Source organism: Limanda limanda, chromosome 14 (assembly GCF_963576545.1).
Source record: "Limanda limanda chromosome 14, fLimLim1.1, whole genome shotgun sequence".
In the NCBI taxonomy this organism is placed as follows: Eukaryota; Metazoa; Chordata; class Actinopteri; order Pleuronectiformes; family Pleuronectidae; genus Limanda; species Limanda limanda.
Genome location: NC_083649.1, coordinates 1093954 through 1115621, shown reverse-complemented (window position 1 = coordinate 1115621; position 21668 = coordinate 1093954). Strand labels below are relative to the sequence as shown.

The window sequence follows — 21668 nt, the reverse complement described above, 5'->3', positions numbered from 1 at the left end:
ATCATCAGCTCCATCACTATCATCACCTCCACCTACATCACCTCCACCTCCATCACTACCGTCACTATCATCACCTCCATCACTATCATCACCTCCATCACTATCATCACCTCCACCTCCATCACTATCATCAGCTCCATCACTATCATCACCTCCACCTACATCACCTCCACCTCCATCACTACCGTCACTATCATCACCTCCATCACTATCATCACCTCCACCTCCATCACTATCATCACCTCCATCACTATCATCACCATCACCTCCATCATCATCACCTCCACCTCCATCACTATCATTACCTCCATCACTATCATCAGCTTCATCACCTCCATCACTATCATCACCTCCATCACTATCATCAGCTCCATCACCTCCATCACTATCATCACCACCTCCATAACTATCATCACCTCCACCTCCATCACTATCATCAGCTCCATCACCTCCATCACTATCATCAGCTCCATCACTATCATCACCTCCACCTACATCACCTCCACCTCCATCACTACCGTCACTATCATCACCTCCATCACTATCATCACCTCCACCTCCATCACTATCATCAGCTCCATCACCTCCATCACTATCATCACCATCACCTCCATCATTATCATCACCTCCACCTCCATCACTATCATTACCTCCATCACTATCATCAGCTCCATCACCTCCATCACTATCATCACCTCCATCACTATCATCACCTCCACCTCCATCACTATCATCAGCTCCATCACTATCATCAGCTCCATCACTATCATCACCTCCCCCTACATCACCTCCACCTCCATCACTACCGTCACTATCATCACCTCCATCACTATTATCACCTCCACCTCCATCACTATCATCAGCTCCATCACCTCCATCACTATCATCACCATCACCTCCATCATTATCATCACCTCCACCTCCATCACTATCATTACCTCCATCACTATCATCAGCTTCATCACCTCCATCACTATCATCACCTCCACCTCCATCACTATCATAAGCTCCATCACTATCATCAGCTCCATCACTATCATCACCTCCACCTACATCACCTCCACCTCCATCACTACCGTCACTATCATCACCTCCATCACTATCATCACCTCCACCTCCATCACTATCATCAGCTCCATCACCTCCATCACTATCATCACCATCACCTCCATCATTATCATCACCTCCACCTCAATCACTATCATTACCTCCATCACTATCATCAGCTCCATCACCTCCATCACTATCTTCACCTCCATCACTATCATCACCTCCACCTACATCACTATCATCACCTCCATCACTATCATCACCATCACCTCCATCATTATCATCACCACCTACATCACTTTCATCAGCTCCATCACTATCATCACCTCCACCTCCATCACCTCCATCACTATCATCACCTCCACCTCCATCACTATCATCACCTCCACCTCCATCACTATCATCACCTCCATCACTATCATCACCTCCATCACTATCATCACCTCCATCATTATCACCATCACCTCCATCACTAACATCACCTCCATCATCACCTCCATCACCATCCTCACCTCCATCATTATCAATCAATCAAATTTTATTTGTTTAGCCCATATTCACAGATCACAGTTTGTCTCCCAGGGCTTTAACATGGTGAGACGTCCTCTGTCCTTAACCCTCAACAAGAGTCAGGACAAACTACTAAAAACCCTTTTAACAGGTGAAGACACGTAGAAACCTCAGAGAGACACATGTGAGGATCCGTCTCCAGGAGACACATGTGAGGATCCGTCTCCCAGGACGGACACAAGTGACACAGATGTGTAGAGGAGAACATCATCAGGAGAAAGGTTTCAGCAGCAATGATGAGAGGAAACATGTTGAAGGAGAACTTCAATACTATATGTCAAGCAGTCCTGCTGCATCATAGTCTCTGGTCAGCAGCAGGATCATGATCCAGCATCAGGACCTGATCCACTATAGACCTCGGTCCTGGTCCACTATAGACCTCGGTCCTGATCCACTATAGACCTCGGTCCTGGTCCACTATAGACCTCGGTCCAGATCCACTATAGACCTGGTCCACTATAGACCTCGGTCCAGATCCACTATAGACCTCGGTCCTGGTCCACTATAGACCTCGGTCCTGGTCCACTATAGACCTCGGTCCTGATCCACTATAGACCTCGGTCCTGGTCCACTGATCAGGATCCATCATCAGCTGCGTCTGATCCACTGTGAGTTCCCACCAGGTTTGAATCACTGCTGATTGGACGACAGCTCTGACACAGCCGGCCAATCAGAGAGAAGAAACCCTGGAGCTGGTCCACAGGTTCGAGGGAACTCGTCGTACGACCTGGTTACCGTAGCAACCGTTCTGACAGTGACCGCGGCGGCGCCCTGCTCCTCATGAGGGCGTGTCACAGCTGCAGAGGACCAGATGTTAATTGGTTAATTGAACAGTTTAATGATCACCTGTGTCTTCCTCTCTCCAGGTGCGTTGCTGGGGCAACGGCTCAGTGACCATGTCCTTGTGAGAGTGGGCGGGGCTACCTGGCCCTGAGCTGTAAGGAGGAGGAGGAGTCTCAGCCCTTGGCCGCACCCCCTCCTCCTCCTGCATCTGACTAAACGGCTGGACGCACAGACGGGCGTGGCTCGCCCCTTCCTCCTCCCCCCCTCTCTTCCCCATTCTCCCCCCCTCCCCCACCCCCCTACTGCACACCTCCCCCCCCCCTCTCCCTGCTCTGCCCCCCCACCCCTGGCCACCATGCTGTGGTCACGCTGCTGGTGGACGGCCTGAGGGAGACTCTGGAAGGCGACCCTGACCCCGACCCCGACCCTGACCCTCAGCCAGGGGACTTCTACCTGGTGAGTCTCTGACCCCCCCCCCCAACCCCCCCCACTACGGTGACATCGACATTGTGTTTTCATTTTAACACTAAACCGACCTTTGACCTCGTCGTTCATATGGTCTCCTCTGCAGTTGGTTGCTTAGTAACAAGAAACACGATGACGACCAGTGATTTATCTTCTGTTAGCGCCGCTTCGTGTTCACGCTGCTGGTCGAGTCATGTGACTGATGAGAACCAATCAGGAGAGGACGCGTCATCGTTTACTAAAGTCTCAGTTTCTGTTCAGACTCAAAAGTTTAAATCTCTGAACAATAAAACGTCTCCAGAAACAACTTCTGATGATTCGTCAATTAAATTAATTCTTCTTTGGGAACAATCGCATTGAAATTGAAAAGTTGAATTCGGTCTGAGTTGGAATAAAATCACCCTGAGCTAAGGCTGCAGTTCAATCCTGTGTCCACTAGGTGTCGCTCCAAGAGAAGCCGGTTCCTCTCCTCCATCGCAGTCTTTATTAAAATAAACTAGAGCTGTCAGTTACACACGGCATTAACGCAAACCCATTTTAACGCCGTCAATTTTTTTAACGCGAGTTAAAGCAGAGCTGCAGCTGCAGTACCTGTGTTCGCCTCCAGTCTGACCTGCTCTCGCTTTTTGTTTTAATATTTCACCAACTAAAATATATATTTTTAAGCTGTTGTAGCGTCCCACAGGACACGGAACTTCTTCGTGGTTTAGTAGCTTTTATTATCCTCTACACCAGGGGTCTTCAACGTTTTTCAGACCAAGGACCCCCAAACAGGTGGAGAGATGGAGCAGGGACCCTCTACTATATATATTGTATAAAATTGTGTTTTATATTAAACTGGGTCTAGTGCCATGTTCAACATAACTACCCTGATATTGTGCATTCAATACTAAGCTATTCAAATATTCAGGGTTCATATATTCATGTTTTTAATTTAAACATGTGCACGGTACAGGGGGGCCATGCCACTGCTGTTTATAAACATACAGTGGGTACAGAAAGTATTCAGACCCCTTTAAATGTTTCACTCTGTTTCATTGGAGCCATTCGCTAAAATCAAAAAAGTTAATTTTATTTCTCATCAATGTTCACTCAGCACCCCATCTTGACAGAAAAAAACTGAAATGTAGACATTTTTGCAAATTTATTAAAAAAGAAAAACTGAAATACCACATGTTCATAAGTATTCAGAACCTTTGCTCAGTATTGAGCAGAACCTTTTGAGCTAGTACAGCCATGAGTCTTCTTGGGAATGATGCAACAAGTTTTTCACACCTGGATTTGAGGATCCTCTGCCATTCTTCCTTGCAGATCCTCTCCAGTTCCGTCAGGTTGGATGGTGAACGTTGGTGGACAGACATGTTCAGGTCTCTCCAGAGATGCTCCATTGGGTTTAGGTCAGGGCTCTGGCTGGACCAGTCAAGAACGGTCACAGAGTTGTTCCGAAGCCACTCCTTTGTTATTTTAGCTGTCTGCTTAGGGTCATTGTCTTGTTGGAAGGTGAACCTTCGGCCCAGTCTGAGGTCCAGAGCACTCTGGAAGAGGTTTTCTTCCAGGATATCTCTGTACTTGGCCGCATTCATCTTTCCTTCAATTGCAACCAGTCGTCCTGTCCCTGCAGCTGAAACCCCCCCCCCCCATAGCATGATGCTGCACCACCATGTTTCACTGTTGGGATTGTATTGGGCAGGTGATGAGCAGTGCCTGGTCTTCTCCACACATACCGCTTAGAATTAACGCCAACAAGTTCAATCTTGGTCTCATCAGACCAGAGAATCTTATTTCTCATAGTCTGGGAGTCCTTCATGTGTTTTTTGGTAAACTCTCTGCAGGCTTTCATATGTGTTGCACTGAGGAGAGGCTTCCGTCGGGCCACTCTGCCATAAAGCCCCGACTGGTGGAGGGCTGCAGTGATAGTTGACTTTGTGGAACTTTCTCCCATCTCCCTACTGCATCTCTGGAGCTCAGCCACAGTGATCTTTGGGTTCTTCTTTACCTCTCTCACCAAGGCTCTTCTCCAACGATGGCTCAGTTTGGCTGGACGGCCAGGTCTAGGAAGAGTTCTGGTCGTCCCAAACCTCTTCCATTTAAGGATTATGGAGGCCACTGTGCTCTTAGGAACCTTGAGTGCTGCAGAAATTATTTTGTAACCTTGGCCAGATCTGTGCCTTGCCACAATTCTGTCTCTGAGCTCCTTGGGCAGTTCCTTCGACCTCATGATTCTCATTTGCTCTGACATGCACTGTGAGCTGGAAGGTCTTATATAGACAGGTGTGAGCCCTTCCTAATCAAGTCCAATCAGTTTAATTAAACACAGCTGGACTCCAATGAAGGAGTAGAACCATCTCAAGGAGGATCAGAAGAAATGGACAGCATGTGAGTTCAATATGAGTGTCACAGCAAAGGGTCTGAATACTTATGACCATGTGATATTTCAGTTTTTCTTTTTTAATAAATTTGCGAAAAATTCCTACATTTCATTTCTTTTCTGTCAAGATGTCGTGCTGAGTGTTCATTAATGAGAAATAAAATGAACTTTTTTGATTTTTGCAAATTGCTGCAATGAAACAAAGAGTGAAATATTTAAAGGGGTCTGAATACTTTCCTGTCCCACTGTACATCTTGCATACAACACTGAGCTATTAAAGTTATTCACAGATTCATGTTTTTATTTTAAACATACATGTAGAAGAGACAGTGAATCCTCTAGCTATCTGTTGATGGCACACATACTCCCACATCAGTGAGATGTCGGACCCTGATGGGTAGCACACAACTTATCTAATCTTGGATGGATGGAGGTTGTCAGGCAGAGGCTCAAATCAGACTCACAATATGTTGGATGCATATTCATGTGTATTGAAAGACAATTAAATTCGTGAAAAAAAAAAAAAAAAATTATAAAAAATTTAAAAAATTGTCTAATCAACCAAAGATTACGCGACCTCCCTGCAGTACCTCCGCGGACCCCCTAGGGGTCGCGGACCCCCTGTTGAAGACCTCTGCTCTACACGAACATGTGCACTTCTTACTCCGTCACTCGCACACATCAACAACACTTCACTTCCTCATTGAGCCCCGATCCCCAAACAACCCCATCCTATTGGTCCAAACAGTCACATGTCCCACCCCGACCCCTTCACTGACCCTCAGACATTAGAGCGCTCCTTCAACAGTGTTTTACTGAACATACGTCAAAACCAAACATAAACATAAACCCAGTCCGTTACACTATTAGTCTGCAGCTATATGTTTTTATTTATTTAAAAATAGGGAACTTCTTATTTCATACATTTTCCACAAATATGGGGAGGACTCAAATAGCCCTACAAAGTTCTGTGTTTCATTTATTTCAAAGTAGTCCGACACCTGCCTGTGTATTTTGTGTGTTTGTTATTTGTTGCTTGTCTGTTTGAGTAGCTGGCTGAAAGCAAAGAAGTAGTACGCTTACCTTTTATTTGTAACCAAACTGTTATGGTTCATTGTTTCTGAAATAAGACGCCTGACTGCTATGTTCACAGCAAACTTGAAAAAAAGAAAATATTAAGCCATGGTTTAACTGCACTATAGGCTGAGTCCTTGTTCACCTGAAATGTGAACTTTATAATTTTATTTTGTACCGCCCTGTTTGGCAATGTTGTTTTTCAATAAAATAAAACATTTGCATAAAGCAAGTCAATCCACTTTGTTGATAAGAGCATTAAAACAAAAGTAAAATTATGGAAAAAAAATAAATGAAGGGACATTTAGAATAGATACAAATTTGCGATTAATCGCGATTAAATATTTTAATCGTTTGACAGCTCTAAAGTAAAGATTAATAATTTGTTTGTGTTTTATTTAAAAAGCTGAAGGAACAAGTGTTTAGAACTAGAATCAAGAAACTAGAACAATTTAACTCCTGTCAAATATAAACATGAACATAAATCTTTTATTCTTGTTAAAAGCTTTTAAATTTGTTAAATCTAAAGTTTTGTCTCTCTCTCTCCCTCTCTCTCTCTCTCTCTCTCTCTCTCTCTCTCTCTCCCTCTCTCTCTCTCTCTCTCTCTCTCTCTCTCTCTCTCTCTCTCTCTCTCTCTCTCTCTCTCTCTCTCTCTCTCTCTCTCTCTCTGTCTCTCTCTCTCTCTCTCTCTCTCAGTCCCTGCTGGACCCCCCCCACCCCCTCGCTGAGTGCTGCCCCCCTCATGGCTTGATGCCTGGTGAGTCACAACAAACAAGACTTATCAAAATAACAATATAATAACACAATGATGACATCACTGATCACAAAGTGTGTGTGTGTGTGTGTGTGTGTGTGTGTGTGTGTGTGTGTGTGTGTGTGTGTGTGTGTGTGTGTGTGTGTGTGTGTGTGTGTGTGTGTGTGTGTGTGTGACCTCAGAGAGCAGCTACTGGCAGCTCTGCCCTCCCTCTAAGTCCGGCCTGCAGGGGGGGTTGCTGAGCTCTAGTTTCCCCCCCGGCCCGGTGCCGCTGGCGCCCGATGCCCACCTGCAGGAGGGGGGGGGCGACCCCCTGGACAGGTCCGCCTCTCAGCCGCCGCAGCACCGCCCTCTGGCGCCCAGCACCTCGGCGTCGGAGCTGTCCCTCCCCGGAGCAGCGCCGCCAGCCCCGCCCCCTGCGCCTGGCCTCCCCCCCCCTCCTCCTCCCCCCCCCAAACGCCACTGCCGCTCGCTGTCGGTGCCGGAGGACCTGTCCCGCTGCCGCTACACCTGGAGGCCCAGCGCCTCGCGGGTCTGGACCCCCGTCAGTCGCCAGCAGTGCCACGGCGGAGCTGGGGGAGGAGTCATGGGCGGGGGGGCAGGGATGGGAGGAGGGATTATGGGCGCAGCCGGGGGTGGAGTCTGTCCTCTCCGGGCTCCAAGCTCCTCCCTGAACTCCTCGCTGCACTCCTCCTCCAGCCCCACCTTCTTCAGCCTGGCGCTGTCCCCGGACTCGCCGCTGCCCTGGAGCTTCCCCTGGGACGCTAGTGAGGCGGCGGCAGGGGGCGGGGCCTGCTGCTGCTTCTTCCCCTCCCCCTCCTCCTGCTCCTCCTCCCCCTCTCCCCTCCACCCGCCTCCCCCTCCTCAGAGGCGTTTCTCTCTCTCCCCCGTGCTCATCAGAGACTCTGCCGCCTCCACCTTCCTGCCTCCGCCTCCCGTGCCGAGCCAGGCGGCGCCGCCCCCCCCAGGCGGCCCGGCGCCTGTCGGGGCGGCTGGGGGGGGCCCGGTGCCCGCGTCGCCCTCCTCCGCCTGCAGCACGCCGTCCTCTCTGAGACGCAGCCTCCCGCCGCCGCTGCCGCGCTGCCACTCGCAGCCGTGCGACCTCCTGCTGCTGAAGCCGGGGCTGAAGCGGCGCCGCGACCCCGAGCGTCCGTGCGCCCGGCCCGTCCTCGACTTCACCAAGATGACTCAGGTACGCCCGGCGCTCGCCACCAGGGGGAGGGGCTCTATATGAGTGATTATTCACAAACATCTGATCAGTTTCAATATCTGTGTTTTATTTCATATCTTTGTTCTGATTGATTTGAATTAAATCATTTCTCTTATTGATGACCCCCCCCCCCTGTCGTCCCTGCAGACCCGCAGCATCGACCCGACGTGTCTGGAGCGCGGCGGCGGCCGGCTGGCGTGCGGGGGGGACGTCTACATGGATTCCTTCATGGGCGACTTCCGGCGCTCCTGCTCTCCGGCCGAGTGCCTGGGCCGGACCAGCATCGGGCCGCTGAGCGAGAGCGACGAGGAGGAGGAGTGCCGCGAGGACGAAGAGGAGGAGGAGGACGAGGAGGACGGGGGGGGGGAGGACGCCGGCGAGCGCGAAGCGGCCAAGCAGGCGGTGTTCGAGAGGGATTGTACAGAACTCGACTTGAACTTAATAGAAGAAAACTGACGTCTTTGTAAATGGAAGGCTGTTCTCTGTTTCACTTCTTTAGTTTTATTTTGAAAAGGATCCGAACCCCCGAGCCCCTTCCCGGACGACCCTCATCTCAACACTCCGCCTCCTTGCCACCAATCAGCAAGGCTCTCAGGAACAACGCCTCTCATTGGATGAGCTGAGGTGAAGGAAGCTGACGACAGTGATGATGTGACGCCGCCGCTTGTGAACCCTCGGCTGTTTGAACTGGAGAACCAGGAAGTGAGAGGCGGAGCTCCACACTCTGAGTCCAGTCTGCTACTCAGACTGTCAGGTGTCCCTCAGCGGCTCCGCCTCCTGGCGTCCAGGTGTCTTCCAGCACAGAGCAGCTGAGAACACGTTAGTCTGATGAGGCTCCGCCCCCGCGCCGCCAGCCCGACACGCCGCCGCTACCTCAACGCACCACAGACCGAGACATGGTCAGGATGGAAAGGGTCAGTTCAAATCACAAACAATTTAAGAATACATTTAAATACATTAATTTAATTTCAAATCCACACGAAAAAAACACATTTTAGTTTCAATTTTGTTTTGTTCAGTTCCCGTTTAGTCATTAAATTTTAATTAATGACTTTTTCCACAACAAAGAAAGAAAATGATAAACCAGAGCAAAGGTTGATGAATGTTCTTCATGTTTATAACTTCTCATGTTGACTGGTTTCATTTAAACTAAAATACAAACACTAATAAATTATTTCAGCAGCAGAAAAACTGTGAATTCAGAATAAAATATGATCACTTCTCTTTTAAAACTTATGAGGGTGAAGAACAAAGAAGAGTTGAAATGAGGCTTCAAGCGTCTGATTGGCTGAGCTCAGTCGACACAGATTTGACAGTGATTATAAATATTAACTTTTTATACAGAACTTCTCTAACAAATAAGAGAAAGAAAAGCAGCTCCATGAAATAAACAGGAGAAAATAAAACATGAGCCTCGAAGATGAATATTGATTCACACACAAGTGAAGCTGATCAGTTATTAATCAGTGATTCTGATTCAACAGTCAAATATAATCTATCATCAGTTTGGACTCAAAACTAAATAAAACATGTTGATCATCATTTTAATCTTTAACTTTATTTACTCTGTTAAAACCTCCGCATGTCTCAGTCATGTGACCTTGGCGTAGTGATGCGTTCAGGTGAGCTGGTGCGTGGCAGCGTCATCACATCAGGTTCACTGAGGGCAGGCAGCCACTGATGCTGTTGTTCACCTGAGTGTTCTCACATTCCCACTCACTACAAATACCCACTGTGTGTGTGTGTGTGTGCGTGTGTGTGTGTGTGTGTGGTCATGTGACTTGTGTCCAGATTAAATCCAGATTGTCATTGATGCTCCGCAGTCACATGTTAAAGTTTAAACCAAATTCCAACTAAATATCCAGAAACATTAAGGAAATGCAAACTGTTGCACGCATCTTAAAACCTCTGTTGCATGGAAATGAGGATTTGTTTTGTTGACATAAAACTGTCGATAAGGTGATTTAAAAAAATATATTTTTCTTAAGCTGCAAGTAATGAAACCATTTCAGTTCAGATCACATCTCCTCAAACAAAGGCTCAACCTTTGCTGTGGTGGTCTAATAAGGCTTCATTGTGAATATCAGAAAATAATTGATATCTTAATTTGAGAAACGTAAACAAACTTTTATTTGTTTTATTGATAAACTGTGTTAAAGTGAAGACGAGTTCCTTCAGAGTCTGATCAGAGAAACGTTACCACTTTCTTAATCTGGATTTAATCTGGAGGCTGAGGATTCACAGAACCTCTGTGTGTGATTGTGACTGGAAACAGATGAAAGTTGTGTGATTTAAATTTTTGCTCCGATTTTTACAAGAGAACAAATACTACACGTTGAAGGTTTTGAAGATGTTTCCTGCGTTGGTGCTGTGACGGCTGCGTGAAGGACAACGTGGCTTCTTCTTCTACATGTTTGAGATTCTTCACATTCCTGCTGATCAGATCAGATTCATTTCCTTTCTTCCAAACGTCCTTTTCATGTCCTCACCTGCGTTCAGATAGTCCATCACAGTTGCTGTTTGGAGGTTGTGTTTTTGTTTTTGTACGTTAGTGTTTTTATCATGTGGTGCAAAAAAATATTCAGAGACAAACTTTACTCCAGAAGACAATCAACAGGAACATTACAAAACACATGTACACACAGCCGCTGTAGCACACACACACTGACTCTATGTCCCAGGGACACACAAACTGACTGAGTGTCTCAGTGACACACAAACTGACTGAGTGTCTCAGTGACACACAAACTGACTATGTCCCAGTGACACACACAAACTGACTGTCTCAGTGACACACAAACTGACTCTGTGTCCCAGGGACACACAAACTGACTGAGTGTTCCAGGGACACACAAACTGACTGAGTGTCTCAGTGACACACAAACTGACTGAGTGTCCCAGTGACACACAAACTGACTGAGTGTTCCAGGGACACACAAACTGACTGAGTGTCTCAGTGACACACAAACTGACTGAGTGTCCCAGGGACACACAAACTGACTGAGTGTCTCAGTGACACACAAACTGACTCTGTGTCCGAGGGACACACAAACTGACTGACTGTCTCAGTGACACACAAACTGACTCTGTGTCTCAGTGACACACAAACTGACTGAGTGTCCCAGGTACACACAAACTGACTGAGTGTCCCAGGGACACACAAACTGACTGAGTGTCCCAGGGACACACAAACTGACTGAGTGTCCCAGTGACACACAGATTGTTGTTATTATTAACATGATGTCCCCATTACACACGTTTAGATACAATGTCCCCATTACACACAGAAACAAACACCATGTCCCCATCACACACAGGAACATTATAAAAAACTTCAAGTGTCGTAGAATTCAGATTTCAAATTGTCCCTGAACGCACCAAAAATACTGCAACATGTGTTTGGCCAAAAATAACTCAAATAATGTAAATGTGACTGTGATGGATTATCATCTTTTTATTTTGGCGACGTAACTGTTAAATTTTCAGAAGTTTATTTTGAAGAGAAAACGTGGTTAAAGTTTGGATTGTTCACGTGAGATAAACAGGGCGGAGCTTGTCTGTGTGACAAACTTGTTTTTAAAGAACTTAAGGATTAATTTGCTCAGATTTATATTAGAATCAGAAATAAAAAACTAAATTTGAGAAGAAATGTCCCCGCAAAACACATACACACATGTTGTCATAGGGCACCTTTGGGGACCCAGACTTGCATTAATTTCCTGGAGGTTTAACTCAACTGAAACCTGTCCCCACATGTGGCCTATGACAGAGATCACACACTGCCCCCCCCCCATCAGTCCATGACACCCAGCATACGCCTTAACTGAACATATTCTACTATTCTGTAAATCAAAATGTTCAAAAGAAAAAAAGGTAAAGACAAAACTAACGGAGAAGAAATGGAAACGTGTACTGTAGCTGTTCAATTTTTAGTCCTTCTGTTGGTTATCTGCTGTTTTTTCTTAATATTTCTAATCTGAGCGCGGCGAGATGTCGTGATGATGATGATGATGATGATGAAGAACACATCGTGTTTAGGAGAAAAAATGAAAAGCTTCAGGAGGAGGATGAGCGGTCGTGTACAAAGTTAGCGCAGAGACTCGGACATCTCTCGTCTTTTAGAAATGTTTTTTATTGTATGTGATTAAAAGGAAAAAACAATATGGCAATTTGAAAAGCAGTTTGTGAATAAATTAAGTTTAATGAGAATTATTTTACAAAGAAAGAAGAAACTGGCGTCCTGTCCTTCTTCATGAGTTCATGTCTAATGTCCAGATCTTAATCTTTATACAATGGAAGCCGTGACCCCGCCCACCACCAATATGCAACCACAGGATTGGACGCTGCTGCCTTGTCTTGTGGTTACAGCCCCTGCAGCGCCCCCTGCTGGCCGAGGCCAGCGTGGCACGTTGTTGAGAAAGTGACTCATCTCACAGTTTGTGATCAGTTTGGTTTGAATCAGAAGTTTGATGATATAAAAACAGGCTGAGACGTGATGATTGACAGATGACACTGACTCAGGATTGGTTGAACAGATTTCTATTAATAAATCTTTGTGCTGGAGATAAATATGTTATCAACAAATACTTCTAAATCAACTTCATACAGGAGAGTTCATTTAATTTTTCCCCCTGCAGCTAGCTACCATGAAGCTAGCATTAGCGCTAGCTGTTCAACAAGACGTCATCACTTCATCTCCGGACACGTGAAACGGAAATAAACCAAAAATAAAGTTTATTATATAAACAGATACATTTTCAAAATCAAAGGGCAAGAAAAGAATCACGTTCCCTTATCTATCAAAGATATGATTCACAAACAAGATGGTTCACTCTGATCTCTGGTAAGTTTAACACCATACATGAGATACCTCAATGAGTCATGAAGTTATAATAAATGTTGAAGGAATATTTTCTGGACGTGAGCTTCAGTTAGTCTCTGTGGTGCTGGTCTCTGAGGACGAGCTGCCCCCCCCCGGACCCTCGCTGGGGGGGCAGGTAACAGCCGGGGCCGAGGTGACAGTGATGGGGACCACCCTCTCCTTCCCGTCGCTCAGGCCCCGCCCCCTGGGAGCCTGGATCTGCAGCCGGCCTCCTGCCAGGGAGCAGCTGACCTCCTGCGGCTCCACGCCGTCCGGCAGGTGGAACTCCTGACGGAACTCCTGGCACCGGAAGGAGGAGGAGCCCCTCCCGTCCTCCTGCTGCTTCTCCGTCCTCCCGCTCACCCTCAGCTTCCGGCCCACCTGCTGGACCGACAGCTCCTCGGGCCGGAACTCCGTGGTGTCCAGGCTGAGGGCGAAGCGGCCTCCGTCCCGCCCCAGGTCCTGGAAGCCGATGGGCAGGAAGACGCCCTGAGAGCCGGAGCTGCTGTCGATCTGCTGGAAGATCTGCTGGTGGATCCTCTCCATGTGCTCCATGCTCTGCTGCACCTCCTGCATGTGGCGGAGCATCTCCTGCTCCATGTGGTAGAGCAGCGGCCGGGTCTCGGGCCACAGGCTGCGGACGGGCCAGTGCAGGTCCAGGAAGGACCTCATGGGGCCGGGGGACGGCTGGAGGACACCGGGACACAACATCTGAGGATCTCCTGGTTTCAGATCTGCTGCTTCGGTCTGAGTCTGTTTGTCTGTGTGATGTCCTGCTGCTCTGCTGCTTATATACACTGTGTGTGTGTGTGTGTGTGTGTCTGTCTGTCTGTGTGTGTGTGTGTGTGTGTGTGTGTAAGTGTGTGTGTGTGTGTGTGTGTTCCCAGTCTAAATGCAGCTGGTATTCCTGCAGCCTGCTGCCACATGCCAACACATCTCAGCTTTGTTCTATTTCGGCTGCAGGACGGTGTCATGCTCTTTATAAAGCAGTGAACACACACGTCTGTTGTTGGAGAAACAAAATGAACCTGAAGCACAAAGTGACCTCAACACATCCAGTAACAACCAGGGTCAGAGGTCAGAGGTCACATGACTCTGGTGATCAACTGGTTCAGTTAACTCAGGTTTTCTTCATCATGATCTGAGCGCATGTACATGTAAGGGGCGGGGTTTACTGTGTTTGACCAATCACAGACATGGACGTTTGACTGACAGCAGAGCCTCATGTCTCACAAGGAAAATCAAACTGTTCTATGAGATTTATTAAAAAGACGTGAAGGGAAGAACCAGCTTGAAGAGAAACGACTGTCTCTGAGGACACACACACTGTCTCTGAGGACACACACACTGTCTCTGAGGACACACACACACACACTGTCTCTGAGGACACACACACTGTCTCTGAGGACACACACACACTGTCTCTGAGGACACACACACACACACTGTCTCTGAGGACACACACACTGTCTCTGAGGACACACACTGTATCTGAGGACACTCACTGACTCTGAGGACACACACTGTCTCTGAGGACACACACTGACTCAGAGGACACACACTGTCTCACTGACTGAGGACCAGTGTTGCCACAGTTACTTTGAAAAAGTAACTAGTTACTTTACAGATTACTTGATTTTAAAAGTAACTAAGTTAGATTACAAGTTACTTTATTAGTTACATTCAGCAGCTGCTGACAACACCCCCGCCGCCTCAAGATAAAAATCACAACCGGTTTTGCCAACACTCACTTTATTAGAAGAGCATTTTTAACAGTAACGTTCACAACAACAACGTATAATGTATTTTCTGACATTTTAAGTTGAACTTAAAAACTATTTCCTGTAAAATACTTGTTTTTCTAAAATAAAATAGAGACAGTCTTTCTTCACCTGACATATTTAACTGTTAACACTGTAATGGAAAAACTTTCTACTTATGATCTACATTGTTTATAAATGTAACTATTAAATTCTTTTCAACATGTTTTATGAACATTGTACCTGTTGTTCACAGCATTAGAGAAGCAAGGAGTGGTTTTACAAACAGCTGTTCTGTGAGGCAGCAGTGACAGTAGTAGGATCTTGTTTATTATGTTAAATTAAACGAGGGCGATTCAACTTAATTGTCTCATAGGCTTCATGACTTCACTCCCAGAGACGCAAGAAGAAAATCAAAAGATTGTAACGGACTGGGTTTATGTTTATGTTTGGATTTGACGTATGTTCAGTAAAACACTGTGTTGAAGGAGCGTTCCGATATCCTGAGGGTCAGTGAAGGGGTCGGGGTGGGACATGTGACTGTTTGGACCAATAGGATGGGGTTGTTGGGAATATCAGGCCCTCATTGGCTGCTTGTGTTGGGGATCGGGGGGGGGCAATGAGGAAGTGAAGTGTTGTTGATGTGACGGAAGATGATAATAAAAGTAACAAAAAGTAGACAAAATAGTAACGCACAGTGACTTGGACGAGTAACTTTAATCTGATTACTGGTTTGGAAATAGTAACGCGTTAGATTACTCATTACTGAAAAAAGGGGTGTGGTTAAAGTAACGCGTTACCAGCATCACTGCTGAGGACACACACTGTCTCACTGTCCCTGAGGACACACACTGTCTCACTGTCTCTGAGGACACACACTGTCTCACTGTCTCTGAGGACACACACTGTCTCACTGTCTCTGAGGACACACACCGTCCCTGAGGACACACACTGTCTCACTGTCTCTGAGGACACACACTGTCTCACTGTCTCTGAGGACACACACTGTCTCACTGTCTCTGAGGACACACACCGTCCCTGAGGACACACACTGTCTCACTGTCTCTGAGGACACACACTGTCTCACTGTCTCTGAGGACACACTCTGTCTCTGAGGACACACACTGTCTCTGAGGACACACACTGACTCTGAGGACACACACTGTCTCACTGACTGAGGACACACACTGTCTCTGAGGACACACACTGTCTCACTGTCTCTGAGGACACGCACTGTCTCACTGTCTCTGAGGACACACACTGTCTCACTGTCTCTGAGGACACACACTGTCTCTGAGGACACACACTGTCTCACTGTCTCTGAGGACACACACTCTCACTGTCTCTGAGGACACACACTGTCTCACTAACTCTGAGGACACACACTGTCTCTGAGGACACACACTGTCTCACTGACTCTGAGGACACACACTGTCTCACTGTCTCTGAGGACACACACTGTCTCTGAGGACACACACTGTCTCACTGTCTCTGAGGACACACACTGTCTCACTGACTCTGAGGACACACACTGTCTCCCTGTCTCTGAGGACACACACTGACTCTGAGGACACACACTGTCTCTGAGGACACACACTGTCTCACTGTCTCTGAGGACACACACTGTCTCTCTGACTCTGAGGACACACACATGGACCTGTCTCCAGGAAGCTGACTGAGGTCATCTGGTGTTTTGGGGACAGGATGAGTCTGGAGACATTGAGATGTTCTGGGTGAGTTAGAGATCAACTGAACCAACCAGACGTTGATTTAAACTTCCCTTATCCGTCCCTTTAAGGAGAGTGTGCACCACACAACGGTGTAGAGTCACTGTGGTCAGTGGGCGGAGTCCCAGAGAGGGGGGGGGGGGGGCTGTCACAAGGTGAATCTAATAATCTAATAAACGTTTATTTCTCAGGATGAAGCTACTTGAAGGATCAGAGAATGAAAGTATGTGAGGTTCATGGGAACCAGGAAGTGAAGCAGCTGCACTGGTTGTTGTTGACCAATAGAAACACTTGTTGTGTTTTAACATTATCGTCTAACCACAAACTAGGACTAGTTTAATAAAACTAATTCAAACTGTAACGTAGAGGACATTCAGTAACTGGGGACAGATGTTTCCAGCTGCAGAGGTTGACCTGCAGGGCGGGGCCCGCACCGGCAGTCCGACAGGAAAACACCCAAATAAGGCTCGAGGAAGTGATGACGTAGCTGGAAACTGGCCATGTGGCGTAGCGCCTATAACAGCTGAGCGGAGCCGTGACGCGAGCCCGGGGCTTCCGGTCATGGCAGCTGTCTGTGCTCCGGTGTTCCGGGGGTCCGGTGGTCCGGTGGTCCGGTGGTCCGGGGGTCCGGTGGTCCGGTGGTCCGGGGGTCCGGGGGTCCAGCGGACAGACCGCGGCCGCGGCGCCGGGTCGATCCCGGACCGCAGCTGCAGCAGGAGGCGCAGGGAGCGGAGCAGCTTCCGGGTTCAGACCGGCGTGCACGCTCACCACTCGGTCCAAATATGGGCTTCCCTCGCGTCATATTCGGGAGCATACGTCACGCAGGAGTGTCTATAAAAGTCGAGCTTCATTCACAGAGTGTCACAACATGACACGTTCACTGGCCGCTGGGATTCCGCAGCTCCGCGTCCTGCACTAAACATCCAGCGCTTCTCCAGCGGGACCCGGAGCCTCCAGCCGAGCCCCCCCCCCCCGAGACCCCCGAGACCCCCGGCCCGACCCGGTCCTCCAGGAGCAGAGATGGCAGCGACCCGAGCGGAGCTGCCTCGCACCTCCTCCTCCTCCTCCTCCTCCTACATGCACAGCGCCGAGCCGCTGGAGGAGCTGCACGCACTGCTGAGGGAGGCAGCCGGGGAGTACGGAGGTGAGGAGAGGGAGAGGGGGGGGGGAGAGGGAGGAGAGAGTGGGTGAGAGGAAGGAGAGAGGGAGAGAGGAGAGAGTGGGTGAAAGGAAGGAGAGAGGAGCTGGAAGAGAGAGGGGAGAGAGTGGGTGAGAGGAGAGAGAGGAGCTGGGAGAGAGAGGGGAGAGAGTGGGTGAGAGGAAGGAGAGAGAGGAGCTGGAAGAGAGAGGGGAGAGAGTGGGTGAAAGGAAGGAGAGAGAGGAGCTGGAAGAGAGAGGGGAGAGAGTGGGTGAGAGGAGGGAGAGAGAGGAGCTGGAAGAGAGAGTGGGTGAGAGGAAGGAGAGAGGGAGAGAGGAGAGAGTGGGTGAAAGGAAGAAGAGAGTGGGTGAGAGGAAAGAGAGGGAGAGAGTGGGTGAGAGGAAGGAGAGAGTGGGTGAGAGGAAGGAGAGAGGGAGAGAGGAGAGAGTGGGTGAAAGGAAGGAGAGCGGGAGAGAGGAGCTGGGAGAGAGAGAGGAGAGAGTGGGTTAGAGGAAAGAGAGAGGGGAGAGAGAGAGAGAGAGTGGGTGAGAGGAAGGAGAGAGGGAGAGAGGAGAGCAAGTGGAGGGAGAGTGGGTTAGAGGAGAGAGAGAGGGAGAGAGGAGCTGGGAGAGAGAGAGTGGGTTAGAGGAAAGAAAGAGGAGAGAGAGAGGGGGGGGGGGTATTATGTTAAATAATAATAATGAATGTAACATCAATAATATTAAATTCATGACTGTAGCTGTTAATAATGATAATCTTTATTATTTATTATTGTTGTTAATAATAAACGAAGGACTGATGATGCTAGCAGTCAGCGGACTAGCTCCACCCCTCAGGTGTGTCTACTTCCTGTTTCCTGACCTCCTCTTCTTCTTCTCTCAGATTCTCTGCTGGACTTCCCGGACTTCCCCCCCATCACCCCCCGCGCCCCCCCTCTGGCCTACACTGGTCGTTTCACCTTCGAACCCTCCGGCGGTGGCAGTGCCCTGTGGGCGGAGCCTCTGCTCAGCCTGTTCACGGGGTTGGTCAGCATGGCAGCTCCTCCCCCTTCATCGTCAGTGACATCATCAGTGACATCACCAGTGACATCATCCTCCTGGTCCCAGCAGAGCTTCAGCTGTGTCTCCGCTGACGTGGCGTCGGTCTTCTCCACGCCGCCGTACTCCTCTCCCGCCGTCGCCGACCTCCTCCCCCCCCCCACTGACTCTCAGCAGAGCCCCCAGAGCTTCCGGCCACATGGCCCCCCCCCTGCCTACCCCGCCTCCAGGCCGGAGCCGCCCCCCCTGGCGGTGCAGGTGCAGGACGCCGGTCTGACCCGGGACCAGAAGCTCACGCCGCTGTCCACCATCACAGCCTTCAGCTCGCAGATCCAGACCCAACCTCGTGGCTCCGCCCACCAGCTCCCCAAGTCAGGTCGAACCAGGAAGTCCCCTGTGGGCAGGCAGTGCAAGACTCCGCCCCACGAGCGCCCGTACGCCTGCCCGGCCGCCGGCTGCGAGCGCCGCTTCTCCCGCTCCGACGAGCTGACGCGTCACGTGCGCGTGCACACGGGTCAGAAGCCGTTCCAGTGCCGCATCTGCATGCGCAGCTTCAGCCGCAGCGACCACCTGACCACGCACATCCGCACGCACACGGGAGAGAAGCCGTTCGGCTGCAGCGAGTGCGGACGCAGGTTCGCCCGCAGCGACGAGCGCAAGCGGCACGCCAAGGTCCACCAGAGGCAGCACGAGCGCAAGAGTGACAGGAGCTCCGCCTCCTCTGCCGCCCTGCCCGTCACCACACCACCCGCCTACTCCTCCCCTCACTCCTCCTTCACCTCCTCCCCTCACTCCTCCTTCACCTCCTCCCCTCACTCCTCCTTCACCTCCTCCCCTCACAGCTCCTCCCCTCACAGCTCCTCCCATTACAGCTCCTCCCCTCACAGCTCCTCCCCTCACTCCTCCTTCACCTCCTCCCCTCACAGCTCCTCCCCTCACTCCTCCTTCACCTCCTCGCCCTGCTCCCCCTCCCTCTCCAACTCGCTCTTCACCTCCTCGCCCTGCTCCCCCTCCCTCTCCAACTCGCTCTTCCCCTCCTCCCTCTGCTTCCCCTCCCCCTCCCCCCCCCACCTGTACGCCTCCTCCTGCTCCTCGCCGACAGCGAGTCCTCGGGCGGAGCTCCCCTCCCCCCACAGCTCCGTCCTCTGCTGACACACCGGAAGTCCGCCGTGACCTTTGACCTCAGACTGAACCTTTAACATGAACAGCACATTTCACATAAAAACTTTATTTTTGTGTTTGTCCAGTGTTGACGAGGTCAAAGGTCGAAGGTCGTGTGCAGCAGAGTCTGAACCGAACTTTAATCTTCAGCACAAAAGACTCTGGAGCAGGAAGTAGAGACTTGTGTCTCTGTGATTGTGTTTGTAAATGAAGTTTCCACGTTGTGTTGTTTCATGAGCACAAGTCGTTCCTACTGAGTAGGTCAGAAGGTCAATAGGTCAGTAGGTCAGTGTTATATACTGAACATGTTTCTACTGTTTCTACGAGAATAAAACGTCTGAATCAGCCGCTGTTTGTTTCTGGAGCTTTGATGTGTCACATGGTTTTCATCAAACTGTCTCATCAGTCAGATGATGTTTGAATTAATTCTGGTAAATATGAAATCTAAACATGAAACTGATTTTAATATTTGACCTCACAAGGAAACTGATAAAATCAAGATAAAAAGTTCAAAAAGTTGCTTTTAATGTGCAGTCTGCATGAGAAAGAGTTTTAATGAACCCACAACTTCATGTTTATTTTTACATTATGAGGATGAAAAATACCCATAATGTGAATGTTTGAAAATATAGGCCCCCTCAACAACCTCCAAAACACACACACACACACACACACACACACACACACACACACACACACACACACACACACACACACACACACACACACACACACACACACACACACACACACACACACACACACACACACACACACAGGTCTATCTCACATGAACCTTAAAACCAGATGTGGACCAAACCAAATGTCTTCACTCTGCAGGGTGTGACAAAGATAGAAGGAGAAACACACACACACACACACACAGACACACACACACACACAAACACACACTCCAGTCTGGCCTGCCAGTCCTGTCCGTTGACTTATTATGTCACAGTACACACACACACACACACAGACACACACACACACACACACACACACACTGTGTCTGGGCGTCCTGCCAGTTAAGAGGAGGCTGGCCAACAGGAAGCTCCTTGTAGGGGCATCAGGAAGTCCACTGCTCAGACAGGAAACACCATATTTAGTCTTTAGTCAGTTTTCCTGCAGCGTTCACACACACACACACACACACACACACACACACACACACACACACACACACAGACACACACACAGGAAAAGTTCAGTGAGTAGTTCATTTGATTTTGTGTAGTGTGTTAGACACTACACAGTCTTGTCAGCCAATCAGATGCCACATTCCTGAGTTGACTCTATTTACTTTGTATTCCATCACGTACTTATCGCAGTTTCCTTGAGGTGTCGCTAAGTGAAGCTGACGCTAACTAACAGGTGCAGCAGGAACAGAAAAGCACAGAAGAAGAAACGTGACGTGCTTATCTTCCCATCCTTTATCAAACTCTCTCTCTCCTCTGTTAGAGAACACCACTCACACGTGTAGAGGAGTTACTGTTATCTGCTGTAGCTTGTTCTTCTTCACTCGCTGGATTGGAAGGAATAGAGACGGATCTGAAGCTCCCCAGTGGCCGGGAGGCGCATTACATCTGTAGTGGCTCAGCACTACCATGGAGAACGAGTGGGAAACGGTTCCTGGCTCCTGCGCGGGCTTTTATGCATATTCGACTTTCCAGGTTTATGTATTGGATTCATTTTACTTTAATATTAAAT

The 21668-nt window shown here is 48.9% G+C and overlaps 3 protein-coding genes across 5 annotated transcripts; 2 read left to right on the top strand and 1 right to left on the bottom strand.

The window, feature by feature from the left end:
• The first annotated feature begins 7032 nt into the window (after positions 1-7032).
• On the top strand, positions 7033-9257 carry fam53c (family with sequence similarity 53 member C). The gene is made up of 3 exons (XM_061085997.1): positions 7033-7067; positions 7247-8256; positions 8422-9257. Exons 1-3 carry the CDS (start codon positions 7061-7063, stop codon positions 8728-8730), a joined length of 1326 nt encoding a protein of 441 aa, XP_060941980.1. The 5' UTR covers positions 7033-7060; the 3' UTR covers positions 8731-9257.
• A 3944-nt stretch (positions 9258-13201) lies between these two features.
• hspb9l (heat shock protein, alpha-crystallin-related, b9-like) lies at positions 13202-13846 on the bottom strand. Its single transcript, XM_061086276.1, has one exon. It carries the CDS (start codon positions 13844-13846, stop codon positions 13202-13204), a length of 645 nt encoding a protein of 214 aa, XP_060942259.1.
• A 3525-nt stretch (positions 13847-17371) lies between these two features.
• Positions 17372-20303, top strand: LOC133019830 (early growth response protein 1-like). Of its 3 annotated transcripts, none has more exons than XM_061086400.1 (3): positions 17372-17766; positions 18643-19708; positions 19748-20303. In XM_061086400.1, the coding sequence occupies exons 1-3, from the start codon at positions 17643-17645 to the stop codon at positions 19947-19949; spliced, it is 1392 nt and encodes a 463-aa protein (XP_060942383.1). In that variant the 5' UTR covers positions 17372-17642; the 3' UTR covers positions 19950-20303. The 3 variants fall into 3 exon arrangements, with proteins under 3 accessions (XP_060942383.1, XP_060942382.1, XP_060942384.1); XM_061086401.1 differs by having other exon boundaries at positions 17373-17766; positions 19790-20303; XM_061086399.1 differs by having other exon boundaries at positions 18643-20303.
• The last annotated feature ends 1365 nt before the right edge of the window (positions 20304-21668 follow it).

Bases quoted from the DNA above. Each gene is read 5' to 3' on its own strand.
- fam53c (XM_061085997.1), top strand. The intron at 8,257-8,421 runs GTACGCCCGGCG...TCGTCCCTGCAG, and splicing joins ACTTCACCAAGATGACTCAG to ACCCGCAGCATCGACCCGAC.
- hspb9l (XM_061086276.1), bottom strand. From the start codon at position 13,846: ATGTTGTGTCCCGGTGTCCTCCAGCCGTCCCCCGGCCCCATGAGGTCC.
- LOC133019830 (XM_061086399.1), top strand. From the start codon at position 17,643: ATGGCAGCGACCCGAGCGGAGCTGCCTCGCACCTCCTCCTCCTCCTCC. The intron at 17,767-18,642 runs GTGAGGAGAGGG...TTCTTCTCTCAG, and splicing joins GGCAGCCGGGGAGTACGGAG to ATTCTCTGCTGGACTTCCCG.